At 33.8% G+C, this 16,533-nt stretch overlaps 1 protein-coding gene across 2 annotated transcripts in view; it reads right to left on the reverse strand.

Moving 5' to 3' along the window:
* The window catches only part of EML5 (EMAP like 5), a 94,038-nt gene that overhangs the window by 30,808 nt on the left and 46,697 nt on the right, over positions 1-16,533 (reverse strand). For both annotated transcript variants that reach the window (XM_042870104.1, XM_042870114.1), the window contains exons 17-27: positions 14,469-14,569; positions 12,792-12,994; positions 11,344-11,455; positions 9,705-9,832; positions 8,739-8,880; positions 6,824-6,976; positions 5,896-6,027; positions 4,853-4,941; positions 3,967-4,143; positions 2,801-3,002; positions 1,133-1,259 (exon numbers count right to left, since the gene is read on the reverse strand). In XM_042870104.1, coding sequence (XP_042726038.1) covers positions 1,133-1,259; positions 2,801-3,002; positions 3,967-4,143; positions 4,853-4,941; positions 5,896-6,027; positions 6,824-6,976; positions 8,739-8,880; positions 9,705-9,832; positions 11,344-11,455; positions 12,792-12,994; positions 14,469-14,569 — 1,566 coding nt within the window. The remainder of the gene's footprint in view (positions 1-1,132; positions 1,260-2,800; positions 3,003-3,966; positions 4,144-4,852; positions 4,942-5,895; positions 6,028-6,823; positions 6,977-8,738; positions 8,881-9,704; positions 9,833-11,343; positions 11,456-12,791; positions 12,995-14,468; positions 14,570-16,533) is intronic.

Genomic DNA, 16,533 nt, shown 5'->3' on the forward strand with positions numbered 1-16,533 from the left:
CAAAGACAAAACCTAAAAACAAAAGACAACAAAAACCCCACAGACATCAGGTTGCATTTCTCAGTGAGGGTGTCATATATCTGCCAGCTTCATTAAGGAAAGAGGCAATGCATTATAACATATCACCTCACATTCTTGCAGGCTTCCCATCTGCTACTTCTCTATATATTCCCTCCTAGCTAAACTGCTTTGTATTTTCTGTACTCTTCAATACTAGTGTTCCTCAATTGCCTTATTTTACACTTACTTTATGTGCCAGTCTAAATTTATTCTGCTCCCAAGCACTTCCTCTCTCTCGTAAATCATACACTAGTGAACCAGGTACAACTAACTAGCACGGTCTGTGGTGACAGAACAAGGGGAAAATAGTTTAGTCAAGCTCAAAGATTTAGGTAAGATATAAGGAAAAAGTCTTTTGCAGTGAGGATGGTGAGGCATTGGAACAGGTTCCTCAGTGGTGTGGTTGATGCCCCCATCCCTGGAGACTTTCTAGGCAACACCAGATAAGGCCCTGGGCAAGCCCATCTAGCTGTGGTATCCTGTTCATTACAGAGTTGGACTAGATGGCCTTTAAAGGTCCCTTCCAACTCTAAGGATTCTATGAACTCCAAATCATGCAAAGCAACTATATTTTCCAAGACTCATTAATAGAAACTGCAGAAACATGGCTGACGGAATTTTTCAAAGAAATGAAGAAATTACAAGGAGGTAGAAACATGATGTAATTCAGACAAGTTGGTCAACTCCACTTGTTGGCAGAACAAAAAAATTGAAAGTTGTCCTAAAACAATTCAATAGGTTCTTATCTACAGTGACATCACTAGCTATCACTTGCAAGTAGTAAAATTTTTGAAAGTAGACTATTATCAAACAACAGCAAATGTTTCAATTTTATCTCAAGAAATTCCCCAAATATAATAAATACATATATCAATAGCAGTCTTCTTCTTTCTGAAGATACAGCCTAGTTCTTAGCCATGTCAACTGATAAACACTTTTTTTCCCAATATATTATTTTCATTCTTTTCATACATATCTCTTTTAGATGTATATACAATTCAAAATGATTATACCTTACTATTAATTATCTCCCAGATTGCTTTCTTGTCTAGAATTATAATTTAGCAATTACCTTTCATCTAAGGTTGGCTCCTTTTGTTGTAGATGAGGCTTAATTCCAAACATTGGTCTAATGTTTGTTGATAAGGCTTTGATGGTGTAATTAATTTCATTTTCCCTTGTCACATCACTGTCATAACCTAAAAAAAATCAACATAAACAGAATCAAAACAAAGACTGAAAAAAAAGATGCATAACTTGTGTAGCTTTCAGTGAAGCACTGTACAATTATAGCTTATTAAAAACAAATACAAAAAGGAAGGAAAGCAGCTGGGAATTGTGAATATTATTAATGGAAACAATCTAAGAAATCAAATTGTCCTTTGGGAACTATTAAGAAACATTCAAGAGACATTCAAAGCCAGCCTATTTCTGTTTGCATGGTTACTCAATGTAACTAAAAAGCATCTGGCTACGTGACACCAGCTATTAGTTCTGGAAGATTTGGCATCTGGTTGTTCTCAATTTCAGGATCTATCCACAAGGTTCTAACAATTGGATAGAATCTAAAGTTCTGCACTGGGTTCCCACATAATGGTTAGGAATAGCCAGATGTATCAAGATGATATTTGCTATATTTAGTATAGTAACTATGGTCAAAAGTTTAGTGACTGGGTTGTTACTCTTCATTTCATTCAAACAACAAAAATACTAATTGCAACATTCTATGCATTTGCCATCTAACTGAAATTCTGAAATTAACAAGACATGATAAAGAGAAATTTTTGTGGAAAATGTTGTCAATGTCTTTCTAAAATAATGGACCTCTCTTTCTCTTAGAAAATATTTTGAACGCATACCTTAAAAGGATTCTGTATAAAGTGCTCGAGCACAGGTAAGCTCATTGGGCAAAGCTGTGTTGACTGTTCATAAGGCAGGAGCCGAACAAAAACTGAAGATTGACAATTTTGATTTAGAAAGCTACAGTTGACCAATTCCCATACTCGTTCAAATATTTAAACTTTCTCTTTGGTCATCTAGTAGATTTCAGTGAAAACTGAAGTTTACGTATTACACAAAATTATTTGATGATTAGCAAGACAAGTTTAAAATGTTTAAGGAGTCTACAAAGAAGGAAAACTGCACTTTGGAGGAGAGAAGTGGCTCACGAACCCTTGGAGTTACACGTGTGAAAGGAAAAGTTAAGCATGGCAAAAACATGAGAATTTTATTAAAAAAAAATCAGTGTGTTATCAGTGTTATGATTTTGCAATAGATTAAATTATAAAATATGTGAACATTAGTCTACCTCAGACTATGATGTTTTTATACTATGGAAATAGCTGCAATGGAAATACGCAAAAAGATCAATATGTGATGTTGTGTTGTATGGATTTCAACATAATTTCATGATAAGTAATGTCCAAATCTAAACAGTTAGAAATTTATTTTTCAGTATGGAGTTCTGGAAGTTAATTATAATTAACACAATTTTTTAAATTTTATGGATGTCAAGATTCTCTTTATACATTCTAACTCAAAGCAGCACATCAAATTTCTCCATTATCATTTTCTTTACAACACACTTTTTTCCTCAAAGAGAAATTTTCTTAATGTTTTTGAAGCATCTTCACTATCATTACAACAATCACATGAAAAAGCTATTTCTAAATAAGCAGTTTTCCATTAACAAACAGTTTTTTCTAAGGCAGCATAATCCAGCCTGTATATTATTACTGACCTCCATCTTCTTCAGAATCTAGGTCAGATTCCTCACTGTCACACTGCCGGCTATCCCGATGTCCTTCCACCTCATAAGTCCACAGCATTAAAGATGTGTCTGCTCCTCCAACAGTGACCAACAAACTGTCATCATAGGTCCAGCGGACATTTGTTACATGGGTACTGTGAGCAACATACCTCTTAAATTTTCCAAATTTTCCCTAAGGAAAAAAAAAAAGGACAGGTAAAAAAATTGACCTATCTGCTTGATCAAATCAAAACAAGTTGCCAGTTCATCTTTATCCAATACCATGTACTTAACTTCTTCACTTCATGTTTTATCCATTTTGCATTTATATTACATGATTTGCCAAGTTCCTTTTCTCTAGCAAAGTTATGAAAAGCAACCATATTTCTGTGCCAAGCATCTAAGAATTTTTATTAAGAGATTCCAGCAATGAACGCTGTATTGTGTGTTGTAAGAGAGAAGATAATATAGCAGATTAAGAATAAAACACACACAGAATATTTTGGGTAAATGCCTAAGTATTTGGTAAAATATTTAAAACTGAAGAAATATTTACTGACGAACAAATACATGGGAAAACTGAAAAAGTTCTCAAAAAGCACTATAAGTATCCTTCCAGAATTACTTTGCTATGTTGCATGGTTAAATAATGTTAATGATCCTCATTTTAGGGAAGAAAAGACTGAGATGGTACAGAATGGGGATCCATAAAATCATGAATGATATCAAAATAAGTGAAGAAGAATTGTTCATTGTCTTACAAAGACTGTAAGGGGCTAAAAATACAACAATAAAATCACACTGTGGATACTAAGGCTGAATACATTACTAGAAAGTGACTGGTCAATAAACTGCTAGAATTTGATAGAGTATCACTACATATCTGTCACATTTTTATATTTTGTCTACACAGCTGCTGCTGTCAGTGATTGGACACAGTGAGATGGCTCTTTAGTCTGACCTGGAATAGTCATTCTTAGTAACTGACAGGTTAATACACTGCATATTTGCAACATTCAGTAACTTCCCCCAATGATAAGGACAAAATTCTAAAAGCACTATTTTGTTCCCAAAGATCAATATTTACATTTTTTATATAATTTTAAATGGTAGTTTAATTGACCAATCTTCTACATGCACAGCTGAAAACTACTTACTTTAGCAGGGTAACGGAACAGTTTCACAAATCCAAAATCATCTCCTGTGGCTAATACTTTACTATCACTAGTGAGGCATGAAGCAGTTACATCTGTTACTTCACCAATTATTGGCCAGATTCCTTCACAGCAAGAGCCCAAAACACTTGTCCATGATGCCCAGCCAATCTTTTCTACCTATAAAAACAACCTGTTTGAGACAGAGCATGCTTCTTCCTAAGCAGTCTTCTTCCATATCTGATTTCAATAAAAAGTCCTTGCCATCTAAAAGATAATATTGTATATTAACCACTAATTTTATTCAAAATTTCATTTAAGAGCCTTAACTTTATTAAACAGCCACAAACTCTGTGGATGTGCTATTAAAAAAATTACCTTAGTTGTCATTTTAGCCTAGAAAAAGCAAATTACATTTTTCAGCGCTGCTTTTCAACCTCATAGAAATCATTACTTTGAAAATTATACATTTTCACTCTCTGCTCTCTAATAATGCTCTATATCTGAGAAAATGAAATATTACATCTATAACATCATAAACTTGACTACACATATTATGTATACTGCATTGTTATATAAAGAAAGAGATCTTTCAAAACAAGTTTAAAGGCTAGGTATTCTGCAGTAGATTTTCAAAGGACTTTAGGTACTAATAGAAGCATATCAGATTTTCACAAGCGCACAAGTCAGTCAGATGTCTTCTTAACAGAAGAAACAAATACAACATCCTCTATGTAACTTATCATCCCAATTATATTAATTGAACGACTTGCAAAAAGTGTGAAGGACAGACTAGTTGTGGTTTTATACATCATTCTCCATGTGACACAGACTGCTGCATCATATTTCTAATTTGCAAACAAAGTAAGAAGGTATTCTGCTTCCTCACCTCCAAAGTAGGAATTGTCTGTTTTTTCCCACGAGGAGCTTCAAAAAACAACTGCTCTTTAGCACCAGTGTTGACTTGCAAGAGCTTCCCTATTAAAATATTACATAACGTATATTAGCATTAATCAGAATATTCAATTAAAATAGATACACAAAATCATTTGTTTCCACTTAAAAGTTGCATACATAACTAATGTTACTGAAGTGTGATCTTCTGAAGATCCGCATCACTCTACCCATTATACTCACACTCTATAGATTGCAATAACACATCACTTTACTATCCTCATGGTTGTCCCATAAGACAGCAGATGAAATGTACTGGGTATGATTCAGAACTAATTAGTGGCACCTGACTATTACGCACATGTTCTCGGGCTTGAGAAATGTACATGCAACTGATTGCAACTAGCGGACTTCTGTTGGCCTCTATACTCCTTTTCAGACAAAGTTCTAATTAATCTTCCTGTTTCGTCCTGTTCTCAAATTTCTCAAAGGAAGCCAACATCCACCATTTTTTCAAATTAGTTTCAAATTGAACATCAGCAAAGGTGCTCTTGTGGAGGAACAGAAAGATTGCACAATAGCATTGCTATGTTTTTGCACGAAATGGAACTGAAAATACTCAAACTGATAACAAATTAAGATCCAGGAATCATGTAATAAGATCCAAGAATAAGGCAGTGTTGTTTTTAACAATATTCAAGAATAAATACTTCTAAGCTAAAGATGCAACTACAGCTTGCAGTGCATTATTTAAGAAACAGAAGTCAAAAGATAAATACAGAAGATGTAAAAAAAAAAAAACAATAATTTATAAAGGAAGTCCCTTAGTTACTTAAGTTACACAACGTCTAAATATATATAAGTAGGAGTAAAAATCACGTTTTTCTATTTATTCACATGCTGTGAGCATCTTCACAAACTAAAACCAATCTGTTAGCGACATCAAAAATTCACGTTGTCAATGGAAGTTACCTGTTTTAGTCTGTAATGCAGTCCATCTTCCAGGACATTTTTACAATTCAGATGATTATTACTTACCTCTTACGTCCCAGTCCAAGTGTGTTATATAACTGGAGGCTCCCTTGCAGATTCCTACTCGCTTACTGCTCATTACATTGTAAATATCAACAAAATTGTCACAAGATGCCACAGCTAAGTACTTTCCAGCTCCTACAACACAACAGTAGAAACATGAGACATTTTAAAAATTTTTAATTGTCTGTACATTAGAAACAAGAACTTCCTGGAATTCAGCTATATTTATGTCAGATTTCTATGACCTCTGCTAATTCATACATCGATTCTGAGAAACTAATACTGATACTACATAATCAACATTTCAGTAGGAAATTTTCGTCACGTTTAGCAATAAATTATAATATGAAATTTTTAACTTTTTTTTTTTTGCAGTGGTAAGGCTAAAATAACCAGAAGGCAATGTTGTATGAGATCTTGTATCAGTTATTTATGTCAAATTTTGACTACAGAGTATTTTCACTGAAACAATATTAGTAACTTAGGCCTTAAATTTCAGTGTTTAAGAGCTGTAATGTTTGAAAACACTGGCTTCACTGGGATTGTTAAGCTCCAAGGATGGGAGGTGGAGAAAAAAGGAACCAAGTTTCAAACATTCTATTTAGCTAAAAGTAACATAAGTGTAGAGCTAAACTTAGCTCAAAGTGTAACCCATTTTTTTGGTCCCTAGGATGTCTGCTGGATGTTCATGATTTAAAATATTACTGTGGCATTTAAGAGGTTACTCTAAGCAAACCTGTTCCAAGAATACCACCCTTAAATGACCAACAATGGACTTTACAACCAATACTTGTGATAACGTTAATATCAGTCTTGCTGACTTCTACATTTCACATGTTAAAGAGTATTACTAAACTACTTTTATCTTTTAAGGATTATAAAGCTTGTTTGAAGAATTTGCATATAAAAATCTTCTTTTAAAATCACTTACCTGGAGAAAATCGGATCTCTGAAATAATATCTTTCCTGTGCTGGAAGGAGACTAGATCTTCCAAGGTATCTGCATTAACTATCAAAAAACTTCCATCATTTAAACCAACAGCTAATGCTTTCCCATCGGGAGAAAAACAGCAACATCTGCCTCCTACAATGAATAAAGAAATGCCATTCAGATATGGTTACAGCAGATAATCCCTTCTTTTTTTTTTTTTTTTTTAGTAGGAAAGCTGTCTTTCTAGTATACAGTTTAATGACATATTATAGGTGCTGCCAATATCACTTCCAAGCTCTACCTCTGTGACAGTACACAGACACTATTGGTAAATTGTAAGTACTGAACACCAGAATCTCATTAGATTGGTTTGCATATTGATCAACATTTAATCTAAATTAACAATACGATTTAACCACTGTCATCTATCTATTTTTTTATCTTGCTCTCCTCCACTTATCTAATGCCAACTGTTTGTTACCTTTTGCTTTAGAAAGGAGAACATAAGTGGCAAAGATCTTCTGTACTCACAGAATCCAGTTGTTTGCTTTCATGGTCACTTAGTCATATAATCCTTTCACTAAGCATGTCAATCTTCACTTGGTCAGCTTAAATACATTAGTTTCCATGGCAGAATTTTCCATTAGCATAACTATTTTTGCCTTTTATTTTCCCTTTGAAAAAAATGCTGTCAGCAACCCTTTATTCAGATAAGCTGATTCCATCAGACAAAGCTTTTCATTCACTACTCTGTGTTTCCTTTTTGTCAACACTCAACTTTCAGTTCAAATGAACACAGATGAGGGGGGTACACCAAAAATACTCTGATTAGTCTCTAGTAAATTACATGAATACTTCATTACGTCCTATACAAAACCTTACTACTATGTGTAGTTGTCATCCTATGATCAGCTGCAATGTTCTGAGTCTTCTACGCCTCAGTTACCCTTCAGCTGAACAGTCATTTTTCTTACAGTCATATTCCCTTTTTAATTAGTAAACATTGCCATTTCTACTACTGCAGTCTGCAAGAGTATTGTGCTTTTTTTGTACAGTACATGCATGCTTTTTAAGTTTGAGAAACCATCTCAAAATTTGTTTCATCTGCAAATTAGATCATCACAGTCCTGACTTCTCTGAAAATTGCTAATAAAAATATTAAGATATATCAGCTTTAAGACTCCAGCAGACTCTAATTTGAACCTTCTTTGTTTATTTAACATTACCGCTCCTGCTTGTGCCAGCACTTGGCATTTCTTCCAATTAGTTAGTTCTATCAATTCAGACCATTTTCATCTAAGCTTCCTATAAGGTGGGGATCAAAATTCCCCACTGAACTCCAAACAGATGAAGCCTATCACATTCCTTTGTCTAGCAAGTTATATGCATTATTAAAAGCTAGTTAAGGCAAGTGCAGTTAAATCCTAAAAACAGTCTCTTTATATGGTATCATTAAAGAGGATTCTTCATCCATCAGAAACAGAATTTTATTATATAGTAAATGATTAGTATTTTTTTCTTCATTGTGGATTCTTCTAATACTCTCAAAAAAAAAAAACAACAGGAATTCACTATTATTTCTGAGTTTTCTTCAGAATTTTTCTAGAGTTGAATTCCTCTACTGTTCCAATATGCTTCCCTTACTGTCTTCAATATGGCAGATTTATGTCATTGGATCAACTTTTATTGTTAATTTATTGATTAAAGATTATTTGCAGCTGTAATGGATTGAGAACAGTATTACAGAGAAATCTCTTGTACAGATTTCTTAGGTAAGCACTACATAAGTTATGAACAAAGCGACAAAAAGGTAATTACAGAAGAGAAGTAACTTAGTCTTGTTTCTGCAAGAATCATAATGTAAGAAAGTATGAAGTGGATTCAGTTACATCTTTTTTCATACTAAGCATCTTACCCTTCTTCAATTTGCGAACAGCTAACATACAATGGCTAGGAGATAAATCCCATATTCTTAAGGTTTTGTCATCACTTACAGTAGCACAAATGGGTAAATGAGGATGAGTAGCGAGACCCCAAACTTCCCCCTCCATGTGACCCTGAAAAAAAAAAGATGAATCAGATGCTTCTACATATAAAACTGAAATAAAAAATAACATAAGGAGTTAAGAAAAAAACAACACAAAACCACCAAATGAGGACATATTTTTACATGATAATAAAGAAATATCTGAACAGAAACAGTATACCTGAAAAAAAGTGCTACCCTTCTGCTTATAGAAGTGCATGCCATAGTAATTTCTACCAGTGAAAATTTTTCTCTGAGGAATAATCTCCACATACTCCTACATTTTCTTCTACCTCTATTTCTAATATATTCTTTAAAAACTCCACTTATTCACAATTGCATTAGCCACTCATAAAACATGAATTAAAGAGGCACAGACTTGTATTTACATATGAAATGAAATCACATGATGACCTAATGTTGTAAAAAAACATTTTGTAGGCAGTGTAAGAAGTGCTCTCTGTATGGTATGGCAAAGTAAAAACTGAATTGTTTTTTGCATAACTGTGATGAGAAACTTAAAATAAAACCAAAAAAACAGATATTTTTTAAAGATGATATGATTAACTAACAGAACAGATTAGTAAGATATCTGGTGGAGAATCCATTGCTTGATTTTATCTTATTTTTAAACAGTAATAAGATTTTAGTCTGATAGAATGAACTTGAGAAACAAATTTCTACATGAAATTCTGTGAACTTCTTCGCTTATCAGAGATCATGCTGGTCTGTCTGAACCTTAAAAATATGAGAAATGATACTAACTTGTTAACTTGACTGGTAATTAAAATGCTTGTTATTTCACAACTGTCTTTACCTGAAAAATAAAACAGTAGTTGACCGATATCTACGTACCTGAACCAAAAGAGTTACTGGTCCACTTTTATCTACCTCCAATATTTCACCATTCTTTGTGCCCACTAAAATATGACCATGACCTAAAGAAATGGCACGTATAGAAGGATTATCTTCTAAGAGGAGTCCTAGAACATTAAAATAATAGAAGACACAAGATTCTTAGTTATGCCTTAAAGAAGATTTTTAACAAGTACACCTTACATTCCCACTGTAGAAAAAGATATTCAGTAGGAAGCAAAAACTTATTTATGCACAGAAGAACTTGCACGCTTAGATTCATTTGGGAGTCTTTAGCAATAGCCCAGTGGATGGAAAAACATACACTAGTTGCTCTTGCAAACTTCTGTTTGTGACCTTTATCTTTTCCCATAATAAAGTAACTATATAAAGCAACTACTACTAATCTTTCTCCTAAATAGAACGTCTTTGTAGTTTAATCAGCCTGACTCATTAGTAATGTTAGTGAAAAATACATGTGTGAAATAAATAAGAGCTGTGTCATTACCTTAACGGTATTATTTACGGTACTTTCAAAAAAGGATTTCATTGAACTGATGTGAAAATTAGATAAGCTGTAAATGAATGTTTTATTTAATGAGTGTTCCATTCATGTTTTCTGAAAATTAAATCATATACTAACACACAGAAAAAATAAATTTAGAAGAGCAAGGGCATAAGACACACAAACACATACTCCAGAACATAAAATAGGGAAAACCATAAATCAACACTAAGAGCAAGAATAAATTAAAGGAACAGGAATTAAATCATAATTTCAAAACACATTCGTATTTACAGAAAGTTAAGTCATAAAATGTATTAATACATTACAAATCTAAACAGAATTTTAAATTCCATCCCCTTTTCAGAATCCTTCTCCAAAAGAAAGAAACAAACAAAAGTAACAAAAAAATCAGACAAAATTATTTCATGATTAGAAACAGAAAACGATGTTTTGGCTTTTACTTAAAAAAAACAAAAACAAACACCTGGGAGGTAAGAGACTCAAGGTTAAAACCATTAAGTCAAGTAGACAATGCAGAAAATAGGACATGAGGAAATAGTCTTAGTACACAAGAAACAGGTCTCAAGTTGCATCCGGGGAGGTTTAGATTGGTTATCAGGAACAACTTCTTCACTTAAACTGTTCTTAGGCATTGGAATAGGCTGCCCTAGGAAACAGTGGAATCTCTATCTCTGGAGGAACGTGCGAATGCGGTGCTTAGGGACATGGTTTAGAGGTGGACTTACTAGAGCTAAGTTGATCATTGGACTTGATAATCTCAAGGGTCTTTTTCAACCTAAATGGTCCTGATATATATAATAATAAATTATAATAATATATAATATATATTATATATATTATATATTATATAATATATAATATATTATATAATATAATAAATTATAATAATATTATAATAATAAATTGCGCAATAAATGTGCAATTAAACACTACTACCATTCCCCACCTGACAGAAATATGACTTACTTAAAATCAGTACAAACTCGGTACAATACAAACAAAGTATTAGTATTTCCTATGTCAAATGTAAATCTTCCCCCGATGGAAAATGCAATTTCACGAGTTTTCTATTAAGTAAAATCAGAAATAGGATAAAGTCTGATGTGTTACCTTTAGACCCAGGGGCCAAAGCAGCCCTTTTGATGGCATAGGTTTTGAGACAGCGTTCAAAATTATCATCCCAGAGAGCTACTACCCCATCCTTTCCTCCAGTGACGAATCCCTGGCAAATGAAAAAATGAAATAAAAATTCACAAGATAGAATCACTCTCTTTCATTAATACTTCACTGATTTCTACCAATACTTAAAATTTATTATATTGAAAATTATTGTAACTACACATGCACAGAACTACTCATGTTAGAGATTAAAAAAAAAATCAGGAGCAACAGAATGATTTTTTTAGTCTCTAGATGCAAGCATTACACAGTTCTATACGGCCCAGATACTCAGACCGGATTTACAAATTCTATCCAATAAGCTTCGACTATACTAAAAAGTAATGTGACTGTTTGACACATATAAGGATTTTTCTTGATATTTAGCCTAAGTATTATTTACTAAGTATCATTTTACATTTCACCCAATTACTCATGTCACACTTCATATCACTTATAAAAAAATATTCAGTGCTTATATTATTGAAATATATGTCTATTTGTGCCATTATATCTCAAAAATTTTTGTCAACAGTTCTTGCTTTGTCTGAAGTTTCTGTCCTGAAACTCAAATATTAAAGGTGGAGTAATGATTTAAAGTTTTATTTGTTCAATTATAAGTATACAGATAATTAACTGGTAATGTTATTTACACTTAAGTACATGCTTACAGGCTTTCCAGAGCCAAAAAAAGGTGAGACCCAGGAGAAAGTAGTTAGTAACCTACAGATTGAAAGCTTCCACAAATAGACTGTAATTGCAGCACAGAGTGTATGAGTATGATCTGATTAAAACAGAATACAATTCTCAGAGTTGTGTCTAATCGCCTTGTATTTAGTGTTCTAAACAAATTTAATATCATAACCTCAAGAAAATGCTTATTTTGGAAGTAGTAAAAAGTAAAAAAAAAACAAAACAAAGCAACATAAAAAAGTATCAATCCCTCATACATAGCTATTAGAAGTATATGTGAAGCACCTCTTAGAAAATAAATTGGAGTCCTTTTCCTCATTCCACTCCTGTTGCATTTATGCTTTATGCCAGCACTTTTCAACAACAAGTCATAAAAAATATTTTCAGCATCACAGTGCTTATTAATATACTCATCTCTCACAAATGAAGAACTGAGCATCAACTGAGCATAGCTAAGCCTCTGAACTTCATCTGCTAAGCAAACTTGCTACAAATCATCTTGTGAGTACAAATATGGCAGGGCAACATAGTCTAACAGAATAATCCTCTTTTCATTCAGATGGTGAACTTGGGAAATCTCAAAGAAAGCTTCCACTATTTTTTACATTATTTGTTCACTGTCATCCTCAAAGCATCATGAATAAATTACAGAGGTTTTTTTGGTTGTTTAAATTATTGTTTATGTGGAATTATAGCCGTGAACTTACTTTTTCTAATGCGTGCATGCTGAACACAGGACCATCGTGTGCTTTGACAGTTTTTATGAGAAACACATCTCTCCAGATACAAACATCCCCTGTGGAAGTTCCAGAGAATGCCATCTCTTCAGTCCAGCCATATACTGCACACATCATTGTATCGGCTCTTCCCATAGCACCTATGCAGCCCTTTCTCCCAATTAGTCCTCCCCCTGGTTTAAAACAAAAACAGCTCATAATAACAAAATTAATACCTACCACAGTACACAGAAATTCCACATTAAAAATTATCTTGAAAAAAAAAAACTGATTAAGACAACATCCCTTTCTTTTCATGATATGCTTTCAAAATATCTAACTTTATCTTTGAGGTTTGTTGTATTGGCTTCTGGATGATAGAGACATTACAGCTATATGAATTTTAAAATTCTTTAAAATACTGTGATCTGAAGTTATGCTAGTCATAATAAATACTAACTTCAAGACAAAAGGTCAGATTCAGGTTTTCATAATCCTCTGAGAAACTTCCCCTGGTACAGAAGTCCCTTAGGATCTGATATTTTGTACCATTCTCACAGCTCCAGGGTTTGAGGCAGGGTCCCAAACACTTTGCCATCACTTGACACTGAGGAAATTTAATCTGAACTATATACTTTGGCTTCTCTTCTCACATTAATTGAAGTTGTTCTAATGCAGACTTCAGAGACTTCACATTTGTCAGGGTGATGATACTATGCTCCTATTAACACTGCTAAGCATGTTTCAAAGTAACTGCCCTGTCAGTATTCACACGGGGTTACAGTGTTAGAGAAATTTGACACCTGCTCACTGAGCAATGCCAGAAAATTTAATCAATTTCATTTTCTTACTCAAAATATTTTCTGCTTTTATTATCTTAGTTAAGATAGCAAGCAAAGCTGTTAAAACTAGTAATTTACAAAGACTTCACCTTTCTCTCAGACAATCTTACCTAATTTCTCTTGCAGCATGAACTGAAAAAATCAGCACGACTTCTCTCATCACTGATTTTTCTCTAAAATCAGACTTTTGCAGGGATTTAGATGAGCTCAAGTGCATAGATTCTGCTTGAACAGTTAGAGCACTAGTAAGCTAGTCTTCTGCAGCCCATACGCATTCATAAAATTTTTGAAGTTTGATGCTGTAAATTTGACACTAACATCAGGGAATGGCCTTTTTTTTTTTTCTGAACTGTTCACAATTTTTCAAGCAGATAAAAAGTAAGCTGCTTATCTAGGTTTTTAATTGTCATGTTCAATACATGTATGTAAAACGATAAGTCTCACTGGCAGATGTGTCCTCTTTAACTATTTTGTCTGAATTTTTGTCTCATTTTTAGATTCATTTATATTTGTGCCTTTTTACTGTTCTTCTTCCAAAAACTGTTGCACTGTTTTACAGTTCAGCAAGATTTTGAGATGTTAGGTATAAAGAAGTCAGTAGAAAGTCCAAATTTTTCTATTTGTGCATCTCTAACATAGAAAACTGATAGAATCAACAATACCATAATAATGGCCATTAGTGTTATTTCTAATAGAACAAGTAAGAAGCTAACTTACAGAGCTATATGGAGAAGGTATCTGCCTTTCATGCATGAAATACACTTTAAAAGATGTATTATTTATACTTTAAATGACATAAAATGCTGTAATTACAAAGTTACCTTACCTGCTCTTCGCCAGAATTTCAAGTGTTTAATTCCAACTGTAATCAGTTTTTCAGGCATATAAGGATTAATCTTAACAACAAAAATCTTATCTTTGCTTCCCCTGAAACATAAAGCAAAATATTTTCCTCTTTTAAATAAAACAAATAAAAACCAATGTTATTTAACATCATAAGTGACATGGACAGTAGGACTGAGTTTACCCTCAGCAAGTTTGCAGTTAACACCAAGCTGAGTGGTGCAGTTGACACACTAGAGGGAAAGGATGTTATCCAGAGGGACCTGGACAGGCTTGAGTGGTGGGTCCATGCCAACCTCATGAAGTTCAACAAGGCCAAGTCCTGCATCCAGGTCAGGGCAATCTCAAGCAGATACTGGTTGAGCAGAAAATGGCTTGAGAGAAGCCCTGAGGAGAAGAATTTGGCAGTGCTGATTGATAAAAGATTCAACATTTGCCAGCAATGTGCACTTGCAGCCCAGAGAGACAACTGCATCCTGGGTTGCATCAAGAGAAGTGTGGCAAGCAGGTTGAGGGAGATGATTCTGTGATTCTGTCCCTCTTCTCCATGCTTGTGAGACCCCACCTTGGAGTACTACATCCAGATCTGGAGTCTCCAACATGGAGTTGTTGGAGCAGATCCAGAGCAGGGCTATGAAGATGATCAGAGGGCTGGAACACCTCCACTACGAGGACAGACAGAGAGCTTCAGCCTGGAGAAGGATCTGAGGAGATCTTCTAGTGGCCTTCCAGTTCCTCAAGGGGGCCTACAGGAAAGCTTTTATAATTTTATAAGGTCATGTAGCAACAGCATGAAGGAAAATGGTTTTAAACTGGATGAGGGTATATTTAGACTAGATATCAGGAATATCTTTACTGTGGGAGTGGTGAGACACTGGAACAGATTACCTAGTAGGGTTGTGAATGTCCCCCTCCCTGGAAGCATTCAAGGCCAGGCTGAACGGGGCTTTAAGCAACCTGGACTGAAGGGAGGTCTGCCTAGAGCAGGGAGGTATTTAAACTAGATAGTCTTAAGGGTCTCTTCCAACCCAAACCATTCTTTGATACTATGAAAATTGTAGTGATTTTTTTTTTTAAACAGATTTGTTTTTATTGTTACCTTCCTTATCCTGCTAACGTTTACTTCCAAACAGTCTACAATTATTTTATTATAAAAAGGAAGAAAGCCAAAGAAGGAACATACTGAATTCTGTTCCATTTCTCATTAGCTTTCAGTTTTCCAAAGGTGAGAAATTCACTTCAGAAATCCACTAGGTGGCCTTTTAGTAACAAAAATATCTATAGAAAATTGATGCATTTATACTGCGTTTAAACTCCAACAGCTCATCATAAAATTGCAAGGCATGCGGTCCAATGTATTATTTAAATCAGTCTTTCATTCTGAAAATAAATCATTTAATAATAAACGATAATTACCTTTTAATTACTTTTTAATTTTTCTAGTTAGAATCAAAATTATGCTGCTATATCAATTTTTAATGGAATATTTCAGCTGTTTCTAGAAGCACTGAAATTTGCTGTGTGTTTTGGATATCTCACTGTGCTCCTAGGCACATAAGGCCAATGCCTTGCTTCAGTCTTGAGTTTAAAAAACAGCTGTCAATGTTTACTACTTATGCAAGGAGATAAAGATTACCATTAGTTTTATTTATTCAAAATGCTGAATAGACACTTATTATTGGTCCCTGGACAAGAGCAAAACTCTTACCTTCTGTGGTTTTTCAGACCACTGAACAAATTAGTAGCAAAGACCATCAACTGGTTCCTTTCTAAACTCATACTGTGATCTGAAAAGTACAGCTGCTGCTCTCAAATATTCTATTCTAGATGAAAATCAACTCAGAGAAACTAAATTGATAAAGTTTGATTTATTAAAAAAAACAGTTTGTAGGTTCAAGGATTAGGGGGATTAAAATAAAGAAGCTAAGTACAGACTCCAAAAGGTTTAAGCATCATGAGAAAGGCAAGTAAATGAAGTCTGAGGTCAGGATGTGACATTTCTTAAGTAATATATTTTACTCAGTGTCTCCCAAGACTAACTCTATGTA

This window comes from Lagopus leucura, unplaced genomic scaffold (assembly GCF_019238085.1).
Source record: "Lagopus leucura isolate 7727_CA_CO unplaced genomic scaffold, USGS_WTPT01 Super-Scaffold_1, whole genome shotgun sequence".
NCBI classification, from domain to species: Eukaryota; Metazoa; Chordata; class Aves; order Galliformes; family Phasianidae; genus Lagopus; species Lagopus leucura.